Genomic DNA, 23,473 nt, shown 5'->3' on the forward strand with positions numbered 1-23,473 from the left:
TCCCCCTAGCACCTCCTTCTCCACCAGCTTCTCTTTTCCTCCTTCTCCACCACCTTCTCCCTTCTCCCCTTCCTCATTCTCCACCAGCTTCTCCCCCTCCTCCTTCTCCACCAGCTTCTCTTTTCCTCCTTCTCCTCAACCTTCTCCCTTCTCCCCTTCTTCATTCTCCACCAGCTTCTCCCCCTAGCACCTCCTTCTCCACCAGCTTCTCCCCTCCTCCTTAATTATCCACCACCTCACCATGCTTCACACTTCTGCACGTGGGGTCGCTTTGCGATACAGCTGTTCTATTATATTTACCATTCGAGATTTCACACGAGATTTCACGCGAGATCGGCACGGATTTCGTCAACTCTGAGTCAACTAACTTCCTTTTGCCATTCACATGAGGAAAGTATTTAACCGAGGGATATCCTTATAGGTGTCAATAAACGAAGATTATGACAGTGTAAACGATAAGAACTGAGATTAATCATAGAACTGTGTGCACGTATTACTGACAATACTGTGGCCTGAGCGGTTCAAGGATAGAGAACATGGGTCCCAATAAAACCAATGACAATGTAATTTACATCAATATAAATATAAATATAATATTAGTTTATTACATCAATATAATAGGTTAGGGTTATGGTTAGGGTTAGGCCTACCTTGGGCCCTACGGGCCTTTACGGACTAGTATTACTGATACAGGGACTTCGAACGTCTCAATAAAATACAAAAATGTAAACACGAAATCATTCATCTAGTGTATTTACTAGATACAATAATGTAACCCAAACCCAGAGAGGATAGGGTTACCCCTATCCTCTCTGGGTTTGGGTTACATTATTGTATCTAGTATTTACTACCAGTACCAGTACCAAAGTCTTAAAGCCGCACTATGGCGCATCCAAACGCTAATTTCTCCAGTACTACTAGACTAGCAAATACTTCGTGTCATGCAGCATTGCATAATCACACTACGTACCTTAATTAGGACAAAATAAACTCTAGTTGCTCCCATTTCACTGTGCGTTTGCTTAAAACCCACCAGAAAGAGGTGATAAAACTGGCATTCTGGCGCAAACGCCGACTGTTTGCCAAACAATTTAGCCTCGAAGTGGTGAGGGGACGCAGTGGCGTACACAGGGGGATAGTTTTTTGCCTCTGTCCCAAACAAACATTTAAAAAAAAGAAAAGAAGAGGAGAGGAGAAAAGGGAGAGAGCTAGGGAGAGAGTGTGTGTGTGAGAGAGGAGGGAAAGAAAGAGGGAAAAAGAGAGGGAGAGAGAACAGAAGGGCCCTATTATCCTGTTTATTAAGTTTAGTATTTGTAAACACCCCCTCCCGAGCTGTATGAACAAGGTAGCCTATAACGCAGGATAAGGAGTGTGTACAATGAAATAAGATAGAGAACCCCAAAATCGATCTGCTGCATGCTCGCGAATCGCGATGTCGTAACTAAATGTAGATTGTGCAGAATTGGATTGCACGCAACACATATTATGTTCATAGACTTGAGTTTGTTTACATTGTGAGATTTCAGAAATTTCACCGATTTTATTGCATCTACTCTAGCTATCAAACGCAGCTTTTTATAATAGCTAGTGTAGGCCTATGCACGTTTGTCGACTGTCTGTAGTGTACGTAGTATGGATAAGTACTTTAATTTACTAAACAAACACACACAGCACACACGCACACCTCTCTCTCTCTCTCACGCACGCCCACACGCACGCACGCACGCACACACACAAACACACACACACAGCACAGCACAGCACAATCACGCACTGCTCTCTCTCTCTCTCACACGCGCACGTGCGTGCGCGCACGCGCGTGCGCGCACACACCTCTGTTTCTCTCGCGCTTTCTCTCGCGCTCTCTCTCTCTCTCGCTTGCGCTTTCTCTCTCTCTCTCTCTCTCTCTCTCTCTCTCTCTCTCTCTCTCTCTGTCACATACACAACACAAACACGCACACCCCCTCTCTCTCTCTCTCACACACACACACACACACGCACGCACACCTCTCTCTCTCTCTCTCTCTGACACATACACACTCCCTACGCAAAGGTTTACGTAAATTTTAGCTTGATGAATCGCACCTAAAACGGCCTCGCTTGCATACGCGAAATCGTACTCAAATTTACTAAATAACTGCGTTGATAAATCGCAACTAATTTAGCAACGTCGATTGCGTACGCTCACAAGATTTACGCAAAATATTTTGCGTACGCAGCTTGATGAATCATGAATCTACCCCCGGGACCCCACCCGTCAGTGCAAGCGCACACGGTATCAGAGTCTACAGTTTCCAGGGGTGTGTACAGGGGGGGGTCCAGGGTGTCCAGACCCCCCATGCTCGCGCAGAAAATGCATCTAAGGGGTGCTAATTTAAAAAAATTTCTGGGGGAGACCCCCCAGACCACCCCTTCGCGTGCTCCTAACACCCCCCTTTCGAAAATCCTGCATACGCCACTGAGGGGACGTCACATGTTTTTATATTTGCTACACCCGTACCGCTGTACCGCAGCACCGCTGTGCGGTTGCTCAACATCGGAGAATTTGAACAACATTGGAGGTATTTTTAAATACCTTTTATAAGACAACGCGCAGTGAAATGGGAGGAACTAGAGTTTATTTTGTCATAAGGTAGTGTGATTATGCATGATTATTTTTGTTACTATTTTATAATCTCCGATTCCTAGAATCTCGTCCATATATAATCATTGTCATCTTCTAAAACTACAGACCATCCGCTGACCGCTGTGGAGACGTGTGCCGGGCCTCGAATTTGGCGCACATCTCCACTGCGGACAGCGCTTCATACATCCCCGCTGTCGCATGCGCATATCCCGCGGAACTGCGCGTCTCATCCGCGCGCAGCGCTTAGGATCAACAGCAAAGCTGTGCCATGCAATCTTGTATCATGTCTCTCTGGATCAGTGGGAGTGGGCAAATGGAATAGACAGAGAAGGTACAGGAGGTGGGGGAGGATTTCACTGAAGGAGTGTTATTACTAATAATTTGTGTAACTATTTTACAGTTTTAGAATTATCAATACCATAGTATCAAGAGTAGATAATATAACATCAAGTATAAATAATATAAGTATAGATAACATCAAGTAGATAATATAAGATCAAGAGTAAAGTTATATTATCTACTCTTGATAGTATCGTGGTAGTATGCCTATAAATAGAGACCAAAGCTGTAAAAGCAAAGACGGTCTTTTTAAATTCTCAGGTCTTAGAAAATTGTTTGCACACATGCTAGTACTTTCAATGATGTTACATCATATATGATAATTTCAACTTCCTAGAAGATAGTAGATAGTAGATATATGTGATTTGTTTGAGTAAAATTGCTCTTGGGTTTTAACTATATTGCAGCTAAAATAAGACCAGCAATTTAGATCTCTTGCTGCTAGCAGCATGCTGCTGCTGCATGCCGCTGCTGCATGCTGCTGCCATGGCAACAGCCGCAGCAGTGGATCGAGTGCTCAAATAGGAAGTTAATTTATCATCTGGCTCATTTCTGGTTGGGTTTGCTGGCAGCTACTACCTAGTCTTCAGTCAGTTACAGATAAAATTTGTTGGGAATAATGAGGAGAATTTCCAGGCTTTTTCGAGGCAACAGAGATGAAGGTTTGAGTTATGGCTTCCATGTTCACAAGGTGTTTGCATGTCTTAGTATTTTGTGCGTTTGCTTGATAACGATGTGACAAATGACACATACCATATGGTAGGTGTCACATGCATCTCGGCAGTAGTTAGCTAGGATTTATGATCGGCAATGGTTTGAGTCTCTACAGAGTGAAAGTGTACACGTAGCCATGTTTGCTGTGGCATGTGTTTTAGTAGTGCAGCATATATCCAGTTGCATGCCACCAAGCAGCTGTTAGACTATAGGCACCTGTTGTATCAGGTGCATATTCCCAGCAGATATGTTGCGCGATAAGGTGTTTACACATCTAAGCTTGAATTTATCAAGTAAAGAAAGAAAGAAGCTGCCTCTTGTAATCTAGTATTTGCCTTTGTAAATTAATCCATTACAGATACATTTATCAGCAGTTGAAGTTTAGGTTGTTTCTAACTTGTTTAAGAATAAACTCATGGCATTAGATAAAGGTTAGTAAATAAAACGTTAATATAATAAGCGTAATAATTTTAGTAGAATAGATGCTTGTAGTTTTGGAGTTTATATAGCATGAATGATTTGTAAATCAATGTATTCAAGATTTGCATATATGCAAAAATATTATGAAAACGACCATTCTGGATTTGTTGTACCATGAGGTTTCCAGCAAACCCTAGTTCTGGAGATGCCCATTTTAATGTGCTGTTAATACCGGAGCCCCCCAATTTCATCTCTCAAGTGGCACATACCTACCCTATTTTGTAGGGAGTGCCCCCCGGGGCTAGTTGTACTTCTATGAATAGGTTTGCTAACGTATTGTTAGGCACTCATGTATAGCTATGTGTAGGTGATGTAGGAGTTACAGTACTTCATGCCTGGCCTGCTATTAGATTGGGGTTATGGCTGTTGTATTAGGGGCAGATACCGAATTAGCTATATTCGCATGCCCTAGAGAAGATGACGAGTCCGGGGAAGATGATGAATACCTCATACCATCAGAAGGTTTGTTGAACTCTGAGGGTAAACACGGTTTATAATTAATGGTTCACTAACAGATGTAGAAACATACATGTGGGATATTGTGGGTGGTGATCAAGAATATCGCTCCACCTTTCTGTGACTAATTGGTTCTGAGAAAACATCTGAGGTGATTATACGTACGTGGTTAGTTCTAGCTATACAATGATTATGTAACCACCTATTTAATGTTAAGGTCCTTGGATTTATGTAATTTTATTTTAGATTCGTTATTTTGTCATGTAAATATTATACTCAGTTCTATGGTAAAAATTATCATGCAATAATTCATGTATATATATATAATTGACATGTGTTCATGTATGATCAGATATGAATTACATAAATCTGGTGTTATTCACTCTTGATGTGATTTTATATGTGCTATTGAATGCACAGATGTACGTGTGTACATGCTAATGTATAGTTGACCAAATCAATTGATAGAAAACAAGAATAAATTCTGGTAATATCTAAATGGTGACCATATATATATAATTGAAATATATATATGGTTCATCATTAAATTGTGACCAGCCCAGTTAGCTTATATTAAACAAATTGTGTGTGTAACAGCATATAGTTGACATCCTAGTTTTGCTATGATCATAAGGACAGTGGAATGTTTTAGGTTTGTAATACAGCTTAATGTTAGTGAGTAATTAATTGATGTTTACCTTTTTTACAGCGGCAAAACTTTTGTCAGTAGATGACTCTGTACCAGAGGAAAAGGTTAGTTGACAACGAGAAGTATTAATGTTATATGGCAGGGGAGGAGCCAGGATTCCAGGAGGTGTATGGGGAATATGTAAAGTAGAGGGACAGGCTCACACAATTCCCAGCAATTCTTAGCTAAATTAGGAATGTATGTTATATATCACTGTTTACCGTATGTTTTGTAGGGTTGAATTAAGCATTTATGTTACATGCTGTTTTTATTTTTTTTATTAATTAGAAATAACTCAAAACGATGGAATTATAAACGATAGCAATTTTTAAAATTGTGGGAAAGGGTAGTTCTACAATAATTGCTGATTGTTGGTAATATATAGCATCACTGTAGTATGAAAAGACATTGCATTTTGCACTAGTGCTTTTAACTTGAACAGATATTTTTATGTTATGCGAATTGACACCCCATGTTGCATTGTGATAAGCAATCGGGTGTAAGAGCTAATATCGTACATACATTTACATATGCATATACTTCTAACTGAATGAAGAATGTTGAAGTGGTAGTTGATAGGTATAGCTATTGATATTAGGAGTAAACTGAAATACAAACATTTGTTTTAATTCATTCCTGGTGTGTGTGGGGGGATGGGGTGCATGCATGTGCGTGCATGCGTAAATATATTCACCTGTCAATACCCAAGTTAGGTTACAGGTAATGAGGTGCTTTGACAAAATTATGCTGGATAATAGCAGATTTCCTAATTTAATGAACCCACATGCCATATGTGCATGCTGATGATGTATGTGCCCACATAGGTTTATACAGTACACTGTCATATAAAACGTCAGAGTACGAGTGCTGGTTAGTATAGTCAGGATGAGCCATTCTGGGGAATATATATAGCGCGTTTTATACCCTGCTGTGTGTGTAAACAGTAGTTCTGTGTGTGCGTGGAGATGTCGTGGTTAATGGAACTGCCACTAGCACTGCCTGCATCCCTGTCCTTACTCTGCCCACGCAGGGAGGGTGTGATAAATCACGCCTCTTGCCTGTGTGATAAGCGAGTATTGATTGCAATGGCTCTCCCTATTTTTGGTATCACCTGCAATCATACAGTGAAATGTCACCTGCTTTCACACAATAATTTCACTTTAGGGATTACGGGAGGGATTCATATTGCACATGATAATTATAACAGATTATGCAGTAGATTGTGGTAAAGTGACATATTTGCTCTGTGGGGTGGTATGGGCTTAGTTTCATTGTCAGTCTGTATTCTCTGACAGAGTCTCTTTTACAGCTTCCTTATCCCAAGTGCGTGTTCTTCATTTTGGGCAATGAGTTTTGTGAGCGGTTCAGCTACTATGGAATGCGAGGTAAGATCTTAGTATTATGTATGATGATTTGATGTTATGATCATCTATATCTAGTTGTAAAATTCATGTTCTCATATAGACATGCATTTGCTTATTTTAGCTGTACTATATAATAGCTTAATAAAACAGAGGAGCTTGTTCTTAGAAGCATTGTATAGTGCTATGATATTTATTAGTGTTGTTATAGCACCTAGAAAAAATCACGACTAAAATATGTCTGACAATATCCCCCACGTGTAGGATCATGTGTGAATTGCTATGAATTGCATTATTGAATGAATTACTGCACCATAGGCAGAGTTTCTATGCATGATTACATGAGCTTAAAATTGTGATTATAAATCTATCCATTGATAAGCACAACATTTTATCGGACTCGGATTAGCATAATCACATTACGTTAGCTTTTTTGTGATTATAAATTAATTTAGTGATGCCCACGATGTTTACCTGAATCTGAATCGAATACTAATTATTAGCTCATCTGATATAGTCAGATGCAGCTTGTAGAATCGCATGATCGTCCGTCCGTCCGTCCGTCCGTCAACAGTTGGCACATACATCTAAACGTGCTCCACGTAACGGTCCACGATTATTCGGAGTGGGGGGGGGTAATCCGAAAACGAGTTGAGGATGGTCGAAAGCTGGGGGTCAAAGGTCAAAGGTCAAAGGTCAGGAGGTGTAAAAGAGGGGGATACATTCCTCCCGTAACTTAAGGTATAGGGAGCGAAATGCAGAATTGCGGCAGCAAATCTAAAATGTGCTCGACCTAAAGGCTTGTGATAGTTGGTGTATGCATCATGGTAGGGGAAAGCATCACTGTGCCGAAATTGGAGGTCACAGGTCAAAGGTCAATGGGCACAGCGGGCAGATTTTAGACATTTTCTGAGGACATGGTCTGACGGAGCGATGAAAAACTTTTTTGTTTCAGCGGTGACCTAGCATTTTTATGGCATTATTGAAAGGACCATGAAATCTACTTTCTGCTGACATGCGAAGAGTAAGTGTCAGATAATCTTTTGACCCTCAAGAGGAGGGTTAAACATGCATTTGTTGACTGTCTGTTGAGAAGAATTTGACTGGCCCGGGTTTGCCAGTGATCTATACATGCCTGGATGTATGAGGCTACAATGTCACAGTGAAATTTCAAAAGCTAAATTTGGTTAAAGAAGGTTTATGCTGGCTTAAATCGTATAATTTCTATGGCATTCTGTACTGTCAGTATGTTACATGTACCGTATGCCACTGCCAGTGGCTACTGCCAGTGCATGTGTTGGTGGTACTGTGTAGTTTTTGCCTGCGTTAATTGTTACAGGTGGCACTCTCTATTGCAGCCTGTGGCTTGCGTAGGTAAATGGATGAGTGCTTACCTATTCTGTCTTGCAAATAGTTGTTGCTACTACGTACGATGGGAGCTTCCATCTTTAATCTGAAGACACTTGAACGTACGCGCCATCTCGTGGCAACTTTCATAACGATCCCAACGAACATTCCTTTGAGAAGGTTCCTGATACCATCCCTGTGCCTTCCACTGTTTCGGCGTGTGTGTGAACACATTTGGGACTAACAGGGTTACTAGAATCCCACCTATCACCACAGAGTCACCGCAGTAGACGTTAGATGAGCGCTGTCGCTCCGCGGCACTTGTTAGGGTTGTGCTTGTTATTTACTTTGGTTTTCCATATTGGTATTCTGCAGCTGTGCTGGTGCTGTTCCTCAAGAATGTCCTCCTTTTCACCGATAACTCGGCCACCGCAATCTACCATGCATTCGCTATGCTCTGCTACTTCACGCCGCTTTTCGGCGCGCCTCTTGCCGATGGTTTCCTTGGGAAATTTTGGTGAGTTGCGATATCGTAGCGTGCGTACCTACCGAGTTTTAATCAGAAACTATTGATAGTAATAATACAGACAAAAGCAAATAATTATGCACAATGCAGAGATTTTGTGCACTTATACTTGACCTAGACGCTATAACTGTAAAATGGGGAAAGTATAGCTTTAGTGCATGAGCACGTAGGCAGGATGCTACATGTTTACTGAAATGCACGTTACTCAAAGGTACGTGACTCAGCTATTTGCGTGCTAGGGCAGCTTTATCACTAGTGCCAGTGTTGTTCTCCAGAGCATGTATCACATTTTTTATTTCCTATGATCGTTTGACACACAGTGCATAAGTCATAGTCAACAAATACTGTAAACTCATTGTGTAATCCAAGTCCATCAATCATCATGAGCCTACCAAATTCTGTACTAGCCTATACTGTTATACATTAGTTCATGGTTTAACTCCTGAGAAGTTTCCCCCGTAATATTCTACACACATCGTCCTTGACACATTAAATAAAAAACGTGAAAATGAATTGGATGTTATTCTTGTACATTACAAATTACATTAAAAAGTCTTTCACTAGTCAGTCTAAAATATTGAGTTGATTAATGGCTGTAATATTTATCTGCAACAGTTTTGGAAAGTCAGTTTTCTTGCAAAATTCAATTCTAATTAATACAGATAACTAAACATCCAATATTGATAAAAGATATTAAATAAGTCTGTGTAGTGTTATAAACTTCTAACTGTCGGCTAATCTTCACATGAGTAATCAACTTTAATTTACTTGCAGGACAATATTTTACTTGTCGATAGTCTACATAATAGGATTGATTCTATTGGCTGTTACTTCCATTCCTCCAGTGAACAATGGCAATGCGTAAGTTTTCTTTATATTTTCTTTCTATGCACTTTTTTCTTTGTATGTTCCAACCGTCATTCAGAATTTCCTCAGCGGCAGTTATTCATAAGGGGCACAATTTCCTCAGACGTCAGTTCTTGACAGTGAAATTTCACATGAAAAGGAGTTTTTTTTAAGACAAAACAGGTTTAAAGGTTTTTTGTTTCCTTTATGAAATATAGGTACAGCCTATTTTACTGGACCCCTAGGCTTCAGTCCACAATTCAACTTTTGCTAATCTAGCTGTCTGCCATCTTTGAGAAATGAATGCACTCTTCAGGCTCAATGGAAGGAGGCATGAACATCTTTGTCTTATGTGTTGTATTGGGGTGCTGAATAACCATATCTATCTATCCATGCATCTGTCCGTCTATTTTTCTGTTTATCCATCCATTCATTCATTCGTCCACCCATCCATCCATCAATCCATCCATCCTTTCCCATCTAATCCATCCATCCATCCACCCATCCATCCGTCAATTCGTCCATCCTTTCATCCATCTATCCATCCATCGATCCATTCGTCCATCCATCCATCCATTCACCCATCCATCCATCCATCCATCCATCCATCCATCCATCCATCCATCCATTCATCCATCCATCCATCCATCCATCCATCCATCCATCCATCCATCCATCCATCCATCCATCCATCCATCCATCCATCCTATCCATCCCTCCATCCATCCATCAATCTATTTATCCATCAATCCATTCGTCTATTCATCCATCCATTCGTCCATCTGTCTATCCATCTGCCCATCCATTTACCCATCTATCCGATCATCCACCCATCCATCCATCGACCCATCCATTCATCAATCCATCAATCCATCCATCCATCCATACATCTATACATCCATCCATCCATTCATTCATTCATCCTGCTGTCAGTGATCTGTGTAGTTTACACTGACAAGCTTTCTTCATCACTATAGTGTGGGTCCGCTCCTTGGTCTGCTACTCATCGGTATCGGAACAGGAGGCATCAAGCCATGCGTGTCCTCATTCGGTGGCGACCAGTTCTCCAAGGGGCAGGAGCAGGAGCTGAAGAGTTTCTTCTCCGTATTCTACATGTCCATCAATCTAGGCAGCTTGGCTTCCACCTACTTAACACCATACTTCAGAAGTGAGTGCACCACAGCTGTGTGACTGTGTGATGAAGCAGTGTTTCATACGTACAGGGGTAGAAATTAACTTTGGACAAGGGAGTTCAACGGACTCCCTGCCCTCAAAAAGAGGGAGTTTGCAGTCTGAAGTTCAAAACTAAAGATATTAACAATAACGCAGGTGCTTATTTTGAAGATTCATGCGGTTGCACGTCTGCCAAATTGTCTTTGAACATTTGCTGGAAAAATACGGTAATTCCGTGAGGCCGTGCTCTGGAACAAACTAGTTAGTATATAGCAGAATTTTCAGGGAGTCACACGGACTCCTGCATATGTCAAATCAGGGAGTCTGACAGTAAATCATGGAGTATTTGACTTCGGACTCGCGTTAATTTCGCACCTTGTACTTACGTGTCAACATACACAATTTAGGATCGAATGACGCTGTGTCATGATCATGGTCATAAAAACGTGGCAAAATATAATATATATTTGACATATATAATATATGATCCATCCATATATATTTTTATTTTACTTGCTTGTAAAAATTTTAATTGATCTCACTTGGCATAGCATAATTTAAAAAAATTAAACCCAATATCAAACATCATAAACTTGTTTGGTTTTGATTTTCGGTTGAACATTGAAATCATGCCACCTACTGGGAAAATTATTACTAATCTAAATGGTAACATAGGACTTACTTCAAAGCCCTTACGACAATTGTCAAATGTTGACAGGTATGGTGTGGATCTTCTACTACACTTAACCGCTTATCCCTCTGCTCTGCATTGTAAAAGTGTGTGAAAACTGCCTTTAGAATAGCATGATGACATTTTATAATAGTTATAATAATACGTATAATAATAAAGTAATACATATTATATGTGTGTGCATGAGCGTGCGTGCGTGCATATGTCAATGGTATACATATTTTGTTTTTCCATCGTGTTGGTAGTGTTTACCACACACATGCATGCAGTTGGCATGTCGTTGTTTGTGAGAGGATTTCTCGATGCGTATGCTGCTTTGTGCACCAGGTGAAGTCGAATGTTTTGATGAAGACTGCTATCCACTTGCATTCGGTGTTCCAGCTGGACTGCTCATCATTGCTCTCGGTACGTAATTCTGCATTCCTAAACTTGGCCACTAATGGCTCAATATACAAAGATTTCTTCACTTAATTATAACTGTTCAGGTGCTCGTTGCTATTTATTGTCACTGTGCTGGTTTACCATAACAAAGTGTGCACTATAATACGTTATGTCACACACTACAGCAATTTGAAATTAAATGTTTTAATCAGATTAAATTTAGAATGTGCTATAATGAAATTTGATGCTTCCACAGTTATGTTTGTTATTGGTAAGCCTTTCTACAAAATACAGCAACCAGTAGGCGAGAATGTCGTTGTCAGCTTCGTTAAGTGTGTCTTCGTAAGTATGACATCATGAGATTTTTTACCTTTTGGAGATTGAATATTGTTTTCATTTCCCTTCATTATTAATAATTTTCCAAATCATAACACAAATAAGTTTGATATTCCTAAACATTGTAGGGTTATGTGTAAAAATTATAGACCTGGAATTGTATAGGTGTAAATGGTAGGTAACAGCTATAGTGATTAATTCTTCTTTGTTGTTTAGTTTTCTAATGTGTACTCGATTCTTTTCAGTACGCTCTTCGCCGCAGGATTCAGAATTGCTGTTCCAGCGTACATGAGCATTGGTTAGATTATGCTGAGGAAAAGTATGATGTAAGTCAATTTTTGAGTAGTTTATCAGTTATATGTTAAAAACCACTTGAGAAGTGATTCAAATTAGAACCTGATTTGATTGTTTATACAAATTCCTTTGCAAAAGATTAAGTAAGGTGTGTCATGAGGAATTTTCTGCTGGTATATTTGAATTAATTCATTGTTTTCCTATTATAGAGCAAGTTGGTGGCTGATGTTAAGTCTGTCTTACGTGTGCTGGTCATGTTCTTGCCCCTGCCTGTGTTTTGGGCTCTGTTTGACCAGCAGGTAAAATGTTTCTGCCTACAGAGATAGACATTAACAAGAGCTAATAATACCAATTATTATTATAATTATGTATTATCTGTATACGGTACACTTATTTCTTATTTATTGTTGACAGACACCATGTACTACGTATCACTTATACTTTAATCTTAGTTTTCACATATTTAGGTGTTATAGTAAGTGATAAGTATACAATTGCTGACATATGTCAATCTTATGCAAGCCTGACTAGCAAAGGAGTGATAAAGAAACAATAAAAAGTCTTAGAATTCTAAGGCTGCATGGTCAGATTTAAGATCTTGGCAACAGCTTTGTCAGTGCATATGGTTCGTGTAATTACCTGTGTATTCCAATTGTATGTTAGAAGTATACAATTGTAGTTTCTTAGTCTATGGTATTATATATATTAATAAATAATATAATAATTAAATAGTGCATAAAGTTAATATAATAAAAGTATTAATTTATACTAATTTTTATTGCACATTTATGCAGATTTTCATAGATTTGATTATGAGATAGTGACCAAAGATAAACGTTGTAAATATTTATATAGAACTGTACAATTACAGGGATCTCGCTGGGTATTGCAAGCAGAAAAGATGAATGGTGAACTTGGAGGAACATTTTCCATCAAACCGGATCAGATGCAGGTGTGGAGATCAATCATGATACTTACGGCTACTTCTATGTATCAGCCTTGGTATTCTTCGAGCCTTAAGCGATTCAGTGTCACTGTTTGTTGTTTGGCAATTTTCAGTGCCTATACCAATACGTATACGCTGTGTATGAACTCTGACTGCCTAATCTAGCATCAAGTGCCAACCCTTACTAATGCTGAAGAGGTCATTGTCGTATCAGGTACTACATATATGTACCCGACAGGGGCGTAGCCAGGATTTTCAAAGTTGTAGGCACGACTATCTGAGCGAAGCGCCACCATCGGTTGGCGCGGAGCGTACAAGAAAATTTTTGGTTTTACAAACCCCCCAGATGGCTGGAAACGGCCCTTCCCGAGTGTTCATTCTGGTTCCCTGGCCTCTTGCTAACTTGAGACACCTCATTCAATATGACTTTTAAACCCAAAAAACAAACGAGTTAAAATAGTGTTACGAACGAGTTAAAATGTTAAAAAACTGACAAGATCAGGTCCTAGTCTTTTTCGGCGGGTAGAGTGTTGAATGAAACGGCACGTGATAGAAATGACAGCCTAGATGACAGAAGAATAGGTCACCTAATTTAGCCATATTCTTGCTACGTTCATTTCAATAGTTTTTCCTGTCTAGACTCTTAAACTCGTCCAGCAAGCTTATGGATTTGAATTATGGGTGTTTTAAAAAAAAAGATAACTTGGCCAAAAAAAGTGTAGGCCCGGGCCTACAGTGCTACATACTGGCTACGCCCCTGCCCGAGGTACATATATGTATACACAAAGTGTACCAGACTTGTACTACAGAAGTGTACCCTAACCCTAATCCTAACCCTAACCCTAACCCTAACCCTAACCCTAAACATACCTCATATATAAATATAAACATAATACTAAACAACCTAAAACTACCTCGGGTACATATATGTAGTACCTGATACGACAACGACCCTTCGTGCCTTACTAATCTGTAAAAACCACTGCATATTTCAGCTCCTCAACCCTCTTCTGATTGTCACACTGATACCACTTTTTGAAGGAGTGTTGTGGCCGTGCTTCAGATGCCTGCACATTCCTGCTAGGTAGTCACATGAACACACCTATGCCATGTAGATGTAGAAATTGTGCTCATCTAAATTGATAGTATATGGTGTATAATGCTGGATATTTATGTGCTTATTAGGCGTATACACTGGTTTCAATTGGTTAGGTAGTTTAGTTCTAACGACGCACTGTTTCACTCCAACAGGCCACTACAGAGAATGGCAGCTGGCATGCTGTTCGCTTCGGGTGCATTCGTTATTGCTGCATTTGTGCAATTGGAAGTGGAAGTAAGCTCAAATCCCCACAATTAATCAGTCTTACTTGCATATAGTTAATAGGTTTTATATTGAGATATACAAGATAACAGATAATAAAACTGTTAGAATATTATATGAATGTTCCTTCCATGTTAAAATTTGATATATAATTATATACATTGTAGTTGTATGTGCAACTTATGCATTAACATGTGCAAGATTAGAAATTATTGGCTCAGGCCTCATAAATTATTGGTTTAGCTAGCTATTTTTAATTGCAGAAAGGAGTCCTGATTGTTCCTGATAACCAAGTGAGATATCAAATCATGAATGCACTGCCGTGTGATGTGAACGTAACATTACCAGATGGCCTCTCTGTTTTGAATTCTGGAAATGTGAGTATAATTGTTTCTTTCTGTTTTATGCTCATGTGTACTTGCCATGTTTATAGGCATTAGCTATATAAATTTTCAATTATCTTTGATTGTCAAAAATAATGGCTTGTTTGAATACACATACATTTCCATGAATCAATGTTGAGTGTCACGTCAAAAATGACCAACGAAATTCATAACAAATACATCATAATGGAAATATTGGAACAATACAGACTAGCTTCAGTATAAACTATGGAACCAGTTATGTAACTACAGAACCAGGAACCAGGAGTCTGTTGCTAACAGATGATTAGCTATCTATTTGTTTATTAACATTACTTGATTTGGCCATTTTTGTGTTTTAACCGGTATTTAATATTCAGGTGATGGTATATGAAAGAAACCCAAACAACGCATTCAACATGACAATAGACTGTGATGATACTAACGTGTGCAGCTCTTATTGCAAGGAAACAAGGTGTGTTTAATACAGTAATTATACTCGCACAAAATTTCTTGAATTGTTGTCCAATGCTGACTTCGCATTTCTTTCAACTGTTTATATCAGCATTGTTGTTAATGTAAATGTTGTTTTGTTTTTAGCTACACTGTGGAGGGTAGCTCAGGTGGTGTAGGGTACTCCCTCATTGCTGCTGAATATGACATGGCTACGAAGGGACTTCAAGTTTTACAAGTATAGTTAAAATGAAATTTTATGCCATCTATTGTAATTAAATAATTTATTAGTTTTTGCTTGTATTTATAGTAAAATAATTTTTAGGTGTGATTAATTTGGATAAAATATATTTAATTTGGTAGTTGAATATAGTAGCACATGATGTGTTTCCATTTATAGTACAAAGACAACTTGGCGAAGACAAGCAATGGAGATATGTCTTTCAGGTAGTATGTCTCTCTGGTTTCATATTAAATTAATTTGCAAATTTCCATATTCGTTTATATATATATGCTTATTTAATATATTTTTAACAAAAAATTGTACTAAAGTTGAACAGTTATTTTACAATTGCAGGGCTGCCAACAGTGGGTGATAGGCGAGAGTGAGATGCGAGGGAGCGAAGCGACCGAGTGGGGGGTTGGTGTGGGAGGGGGGTTCCCCCCTCCCACGGTAGGGAGCTTTTGCATTTTATAACTTCAATTTGTGTAATTTGGTGCATACTAAAGTGACTGTTTTCAGATATTGTAAGATTTTTTTGGCTGTGCGTGAGATATTTCAGCGTTTTATTCATGAAGAGATATTCATACGTGAGATATCTCGGCATTTTTTTGCTGTGCGTGAGATATTGTAAGATCAGCGTGAGAGCGTGAGATTTGGTCAAAATTCGTGAGTCTCATGGTCAATGCGTGAGAGTTGGCAGCCCTGCAATTGTCTTGATACAGTAGTGTGCAGTTAGTGCTATAGTGTTGTACTGAGATGTGACATGCATTATACTTTTAGCACCATTACCTGAACTAATGTGATATGCAGTTTTTTTTAGCTTTTATGTTTATGAAAAATACAATTAAGGCATATATAGAAGGCATTAGTTGTTAGTTGTTCATATTATTGGTACTCGATCCCTAGTATGTTAGTGTTAATATTAATGTCAGTTCACATGGTAGTACAGTGTGGCCCTGTTATAACGTGATTGTTGAGGTCCATAAAATGTCATCGCGAAAAAAGCGGGGTTGCGCTAAATGCGCGTTCAAGAAAATCGGCGAACAATGCGAATGTACACAACATGCACACAGCAACAATTCATGTAAACACATTTAGTTGCGCGATCTATAAGCAATCGTCGCTTCGACCTAAGGCCGGCTTAACTCACCAGAAAACTTTCCAGTCCCGGAAAGAGCAAAAAAGGTCCAATGACTCATCACGTTATATACGAATTCGCATTAAATCAAGGCGCATAAAATCGGGTTTCATTGTATTCGTGATTAATCGGTAGCTGTATATTCTTTCATATGTGACAATTTAATTATTGTGATTTCAGAGCTGTGAGCTTACTTTACACTAAACAGGATATTGTGTTCTGGAGTGCCAACACTTATAAAAACAAGTGGTTCCGTGACATGACTTACGGCAACATCAGTGAACTGGCAGTGAACTATGATACAGGCCCGTATGTATCAGGCTCTTAGTATAAATATAGGATGTATGTGGGACTATAGTGGAGTTACAGTATAAGTTAGACCGAATAATTCTGTCCCATATAAGCTTTTTTATATTTTGGTGAGGGTTATTGGGACAGAACGGGGTTCATTGAAATTTTGTGAGATCGCATGCAAAATGCATGCGCTGCGAATGCGGCCCGTACGCCGCTATTGGCGCGAAAAAAAACCTACCGTTCCCTTCTACATGGCTTTACCTTGCTACTGATATATGTATACATTCACTTCAATCGTTATTCACTTTTTAAAAGATTGTTTTTCAGAAACCTGCTTCATTCCACTTTCATAAACCACATTTGCCATTTTCAAACAATCAGACCAATCGGAGCGAGTCTTACAATAGTCTGGTTCTCGCTTGTATCTGTGGCGCTGCAGGAGGGCTGATAGACTCGCTCTGACTGGTCTGATTGTTTGTAAATGGCGAATGTGATATACGAACGTAAATATATATCGCCAAAATATAAAAAAGGTTATATGGGACAGAATTATTTGGTCTAAGTATAAGTATACCAATGTGGCTATGTCTTCATTATAAACATTTTATCATGTGTTGTAAAACATATACTTATGTGTCATTATTATTACTTATTATTCATTCACATATTTATTTCGCAGTGGCTGGAGGTACGGTAGCCGTCGGTCGTTGAAGCCCCTTTTTGGCGTTAGGGTTAGGTTTAGGGTTAGGGTTCTAGCTCATCTAAACTCTCAAATCGTGAATTTATTTCCCAAGGCGTTATTTCGAAATCTGGCGCCACCACCGCCATCTTTGTCTCGTTAAGTATGAAAACGAATGGACTCCCGTACCCGTAGCCTCGAGACATTAAGATACGGCTACCGTACCCTTAGCCACTGCCTATTTATTTTGATGATTGATGATTTGATGACTTAAATGATTTATCCCATGTTCTAGGTACGACGTGAGTATTCATGCCCCTGATGCTGAGAATGACGAAGGATTTCAATTTGTCAAGAACATAAACACAGACCCTGGCGCCACCTACACCTATGTGCTGAGGAGTGATATTGGGAATTCTGACCCTGCAGAGGTTTACTGTTTTAGCTCAATAGAGGGGTGTTACATTGTTTTCTTGTACCTGCACACAAGTTTGAATAATGAAACAGGGTTTACACTTTATACATTCTTTATTACTCTACCTTCCTGTAATGACTCGAGCATAGACAAACGAACAACAATTGATGCCAATTAAATAACGACAACATGCTAACTCATCATGCAACAATCGCAGTATAGTAATATATGTTCTTTTTCCATTGCAGGTGAAGGTTTTGGAGTTTGTGGTTGTGCCAGCAAACAACATGTCAATATTATGGCAGATACCCCAGTTCGTTGTGATGACCACAGGCGAGGTCATCTTCTCTGTCACTGGACTGGAATTTGCATATTCACAGGTAACAATTTAATCCTTCAAATTAATAAACTGTGAAAAAAATAATGATGTACCTACTGAGCAAAGGAATAGGTTTAGTTAGGAATTAGAATTTGTAATTATTAGCTCATCTGACATAGTCGGATGCAGCTTGTAGAATCGCATGATCGTCCGTCCGTCCGTGTGTGCGGGCGTGCATCAACAGTTGGGCACAAATCTTAACCGCTCGACGTACGGTCACGATATTGGGGATGTGGGAGGGGGGATCATGAAAAAGACTCGGAATGATCAATTTGGGGGTCAAAGGTCAAAGGCCAAGAGGTGTAAAAGAAGGGGGAACATTCCCTCCTTAACCTAGGTATAGGGAGGAAATGCAGAATTGCGGCACAAATCTAAACGGCTCGTGATAGTCGGTGTATAGCATCATGGTAGGAAAAGCCATCACTGTGCTGCACTGTGCTGAGGTCACAGGTCAAAGGTCAATGGGGCACAGGGCAGATTTTAGACATTTTCTGAGGACTATGGTGTGACGGAGCGATTGAAAACTTTTTTGTTTCAAGCGGTGATCAATCATTTTTATGGCTTTATTGAAATGACCAATGAAATGTGCTTTCAACTGTCCGTGGCGATAGAGTAATTTAAGTGTCTGATAACCTTTTTGACCCCCAAGAGGAGGTTAAACATGGATTTGTTTACTGTTAGAAAGAATTTGACTGCCGGTTTGCTAGTAGTATCTTATACTTAGTCGCTGGATGTCTATGAGGCTACAGAATGTCAGCACGTGAAATTCAAAAGCTAATATTGCTTGAAGAAGGTTTATGCTCCTTAAAATCGTATAATTTCTATGGCATTCTGTACTGTCAGTGTGTTTACATCGTAATTGATTATGCCACTGCAGTGGGCCAACTGCCAGTGCCATGTGTGTGTAAGTATGGTGTAGTTTTTGCCTGCATTAATTAGTTACAGGTGGCAGCTCTCTATTCAATTTTCAGCTGTAGGCTTGCGTAGGTAAATGGATGAGTGCTTACCCTATCCTGTCTTGCAAATAGTTGTTGCTATACTACGTACGATGGAAGCTTCCAGCTTCCATCTTTAATCTTAAGACATTCAAACGTATGCGCCATCTCGTGGCAACTTTCATAACGATCCACGAAAAATTTTCTTTGAGAAGGGCCTGATACCATCCGCAGTGTTCGAAATAAGGGCTAATCCGTTTGTCCGTACTTTTCCATTTCCACGGAGGACAAAGTAGATCTGTCAGGTAGCTTGTCCGCCGGACAAGCAGCTTTTTAGGGGCAATTTTTCATAATTTTCTAACCATCGTCGCCGCTCGGGGGAAACCCGAGTTAACATAGTATAAACATGGGCTGCCAGAGTGCCACCCGAATTAACATATATAGTATAAACATTTATGTGAAGTTATATAAAAACGTTACCGCCTGTGCTAGCTCCACAGAACGGTCTTGCTAGGGTTAGAAGACCATCAGACAATCCAGTCTGATAGACAATCAGACATCTGTATAAGACATCAGTCGTATACAGCCTCGTCCGGCAGCGCTACCGGGCCTCGAGAAATGAGAGAAATTGGAAGAGAGAAGAGAGAGAGAGAAAGCGAGTGAGAGAGAGAGAGAGCGCGAGAGAGAGGAAACGAGAGAGAGAGAGAGAGAGAGAGAGAGAGAGAGAGAGAGAGAGAGAAAGAGAAAGAATGAGAGACAACGAGGGAGAGCGAACGCGGCGATGGGAGGGTGCTCTTGATTCGTTTGCCCCCGAGTTTAGCATCAGAACACCTGCCGTCAGGTGAGCGCTGTCGCTCTGCGGCACTTGTATGCATTAGGTATATATGTATTAGGAGAGGACAATTAAGCATGAGGTGGTAGCTAGCGTCCTTCTGTTACCTGGGTGACACTGTCAGCCGGTGGTTGGTGCGAGCTTGCATCTATCACGCAGGCCCAGGTCGCCTGGGGAAAGTTCAAGAAGCTGCTGCCGTTCCTGACTTCCCGCTGCCTGCCCCCCTCACCAGAGGCCGCGTCTACAACTCGTGTGTCAGAAGTGGCATGCTGCATGGCAGTGAGACTTGGGCACTGACCACCGACACCTTTAACCTGCCTCCGGCGGAGCGACAGAGCGATGATCCATTGGATGTGCGTGTCACCACCAAGGACGAGATCGCCTCTGACGGGCTGCTTGGGAAACTGTGCCTCGACGACCTCGAGTCGGTGTTGCGAACCAGGCGTGTCCGCTGGTTCGGCCACGTTTGAACGCAGCGAAGGCTGGATAAACAGAGTGGGGCACATCCAAGTTGGAGCGAGGGGGCGTGGACGCCCAAGAAAGACATGGGAAGAGACTGTGAAGAAAGACAGGGTAGCACTCGGCCTGCTACAAGTCAACCCGACTGACAGGGGAGAGTGGAGCGGAAGATTGAAGACTGTTGTCACGCAGGACCCACCCCTCTTTCGTGAGGGACTAATTTAGTCCTGCGTCAACAAATAAACAAGGATTATGATGATGATGATGATGATGATGATGATGATGATGGTGATGTGTAGTTGTTTGTTTTGCATATACCTTTAACAGTCTGTATCTCATGTAGTTCTTTATGAGTAGGCCTATAGAATTCTATTTAAGTGTTTTTGTGCATATGACTATAAGGACTGTTGTATATGCCTGTAACACTTCCACCTAGATATTTCAAAGTGTAAGCATGGCACTAAAATTTGTCAATTTTTAATTTGTACATTTCTTAGCATTTTGTATTGCCAGCACAAGAACAGTAAAATGCTTAGTATTTTAATAATGAGCCATTTTGATTTTGTGTTAATTTCAATCGTTATTTATTCGTCTACCAGGCACCACCATCCATGAAAGCCCTAATGCAGGCTGGCTGGCTACTTACAGTCGCAGTTGGCAACCTCATTGTGATGATAGTTGCTGAAGTTGCTTTTATGCCAGATCAGGTATGGACTGTTGTAGAGCCATTTATTTATTCCCGTGGTTCTACAGCCTGTCATGTATTTATTATACACGTAAAGCAATGGTTTGATACTTGATATGAGATTATACAGTTTCCAGATTCATTGCAATGTCAACTACACACATCCACCACCAAATTCCCTATATTTAGCTATATATATATATATCAGATCAAGTATTTGATTATCACTTTTTATTTAGATATGATTTATTATAATGACCTTTATTCATCTACACTGTTATCACCTCAAGAACTGTCTGTAAGTTTTTGAATGCTTTGCTTTGCAGTTTTCAGAGTTCTTGTTGTTTGCTGGCCTTATGCTGGGAGTTGACATCATCTTCGCAATCATGGCAGTATTCTACACCTATGTAGATTATGAATCGCATGATCCAGATGCAGTCGAGGTTTGTATCAGCCTAATGTGCAATTCGTTTAATTGATATGCATGTCGTTTTTCATCAAATGAACATTTCAAGCATATTTTAGCTCGACTTCATCAGTCCGGAGTATATCTTTATACGTCAGCATGCAAAGGCTTAATCATCTGTTTTTTGTAGGAGGATGACCCCCCACCTTACAGCAAAGGTGACCCAAGTTACAATAATGATGCTGATGGCCATCCAATACCCTTGCGCTCACAGACAACTTGGACTGACTTTGGCCAGCGTGGAGAGGACAATGACAATAAAACCACCATAGACCGTGAAAATGGTGGTGTCAGCACAAAAATGTAGAACTTGAGATAACATATATTGAAATGGTGCTTCATTGTACTGCATATGGAATTTCATTCAAAACTTCATTCATAACTATAACATTGTTTTGATGGTCAAATATATTTCATTTGAAATGAGATACCACTCTTGAATAGTATCAGTAGTAGTAGCAATAGCATTGAATAGTAGCAAGTCTATAATAATGATCAATTATAATCTTGTCTGATGTTATTTGGAAAAAGTGTGTTACTGTCCTTTGCCAGCTGAGAATAATCTGTTAGTCTTCCAGTATAATTTGCTTATTGCTATTATGCTTGTACAAATCCATGTGCGCACTTCAGTGTAAAATTGTAGTTGTTCTAATTTGTCAGGTTGATTTGGTTACAAATAACGTAAATAAATGACTGCGCTTAAATTTTCCAAGAAACAGGATTTGGCATTTACAGATGCTGCAAGTATGTAAACTCTTGAACAGAGAATACATGTAAAAACTATTGGTTGATATGTGCTAAATATAGCCGCATATTTTGTACTCTGCCCATTAAAACAGCTTACGCAACACTGTCAATCATTATTGAATGGTGTTCTGGGCCAAACTGAGGGTCTGACAGCAGCTAAATGCCAGGTCGTAACTGTCCCTGTAATAGTAACTTGCTGTGCTAGCATGAGGTTGCCCCATGCAGTGAGCGATTTTTGTTCATATTAACAGTATTTGTATAACTTGCAAAAAGTTAGGCGATTTCAGAATATAATAACTTTTATGTTTATCTTAAAAATATAAAAATTATATTAGAAACACTTGTTTAATCATGATCGATCTTAGTCTTATGGAGCTTGTGGCTGTATATATACATCCAATATATGTATAGTTAAACAGGCGTGCTAATTTGAATTGCTAATATGTGCTAATAAACTCATAATTTATTGTTTGATTTATACAAAAGATTGTTTTCTTTCTTATGGTGTGTAGAATAGTATTGTTTGTATGTGAATGGGAAGAGGGGTCAATTTGCGAAAAGAAGTGTAGCAGAGCTACCCGTGCGAGTGCTGAAACTTGAGCGCGGTTAAGAATAGCAACCGGAGTGCGGTCAAGAATAAGTCACAGGATATTCTCAGCGCAATGACATCGTTGCTAAACGTGAACGTGACCGCTTGTTTTTTAACTGCGTACTAAGGGCGTGGCCCAATCACCAGCCAGCCCTTCGGTCATGTGACCCTGGTTTGGTATCAAGTTCGATATAAAATCTATTCACAGCTGGGCTCAGTTTCCCTCGCCCGTAGCCACAACACTATGGTCAGGAGATACGCGCCCGCACCAAACCATATACGCTTCCCCCCA

At 39.9% G+C, this 23,473-nt stretch overlaps 1 protein-coding gene across 7 annotated transcripts; it reads left to right on the forward strand.

Moving 5' to 3' along the window:
* The first annotated feature begins 327 nt into the window (after positions 1–327).
* Positions 328–23,077, forward strand: LOC106808182 (solute carrier family 15 member 1-like). Of its 7 annotated transcripts, XM_014810780.1 has the most exons (25): positions 342–563; positions 4,038–4,110; positions 4,467–4,621; positions 5,325–5,368; positions 6,613–6,688; positions 8,387–8,528; positions 9,312–9,398; positions 10,361–10,551; positions 11,575–11,652; positions 11,885–11,970; positions 12,210–12,290; positions 12,468–12,557; positions 13,130–13,210; positions 14,200–14,288; positions 14,456–14,537; positions 14,789–14,902; positions 15,268–15,362; positions 15,488–15,578; positions 15,741–15,787; positions 16,882–17,010; positions 17,970–18,105; positions 18,338–18,469; positions 21,294–21,401; positions 21,706–21,822; positions 21,976–23,077. In XM_014810780.1, the coding sequence occupies exons 3-25, from the start codon at positions 4,519–4,521 to the stop codon at positions 22,150–22,152; spliced, it is 2,376 nt and encodes a 791-aa protein (XP_014666266.1). In that variant the 5' UTR covers positions 342–563; positions 4,038–4,110; positions 4,467–4,518; the 3' UTR covers positions 22,153–23,077. The 7 variants fall into 7 exon arrangements, with proteins under 7 accessions (XP_014666269.1, XP_014666266.1, XP_014666265.1 ...); XM_014810783.1 differs by lacking the exon at positions 4,038–4,110 and having other exon boundaries at positions 328–390; XM_014810779.1 differs by having other exon boundaries at positions 4,038–4,621.
* Positions 23,078–23,473: the final 396 nt, after the last annotated feature.

Source organism: Priapulus caudatus, unplaced genomic scaffold, assembly GCF_000485595.1.
Source record: "Priapulus caudatus unplaced genomic scaffold, Priapulus_caudatus-5.0.1 Scaffold258, whole genome shotgun sequence".
NCBI classification, from domain to species: Eukaryota; Metazoa; Priapulida; class Priapulimorpha; order Priapulimorphida; family Priapulidae; genus Priapulus; species Priapulus caudatus.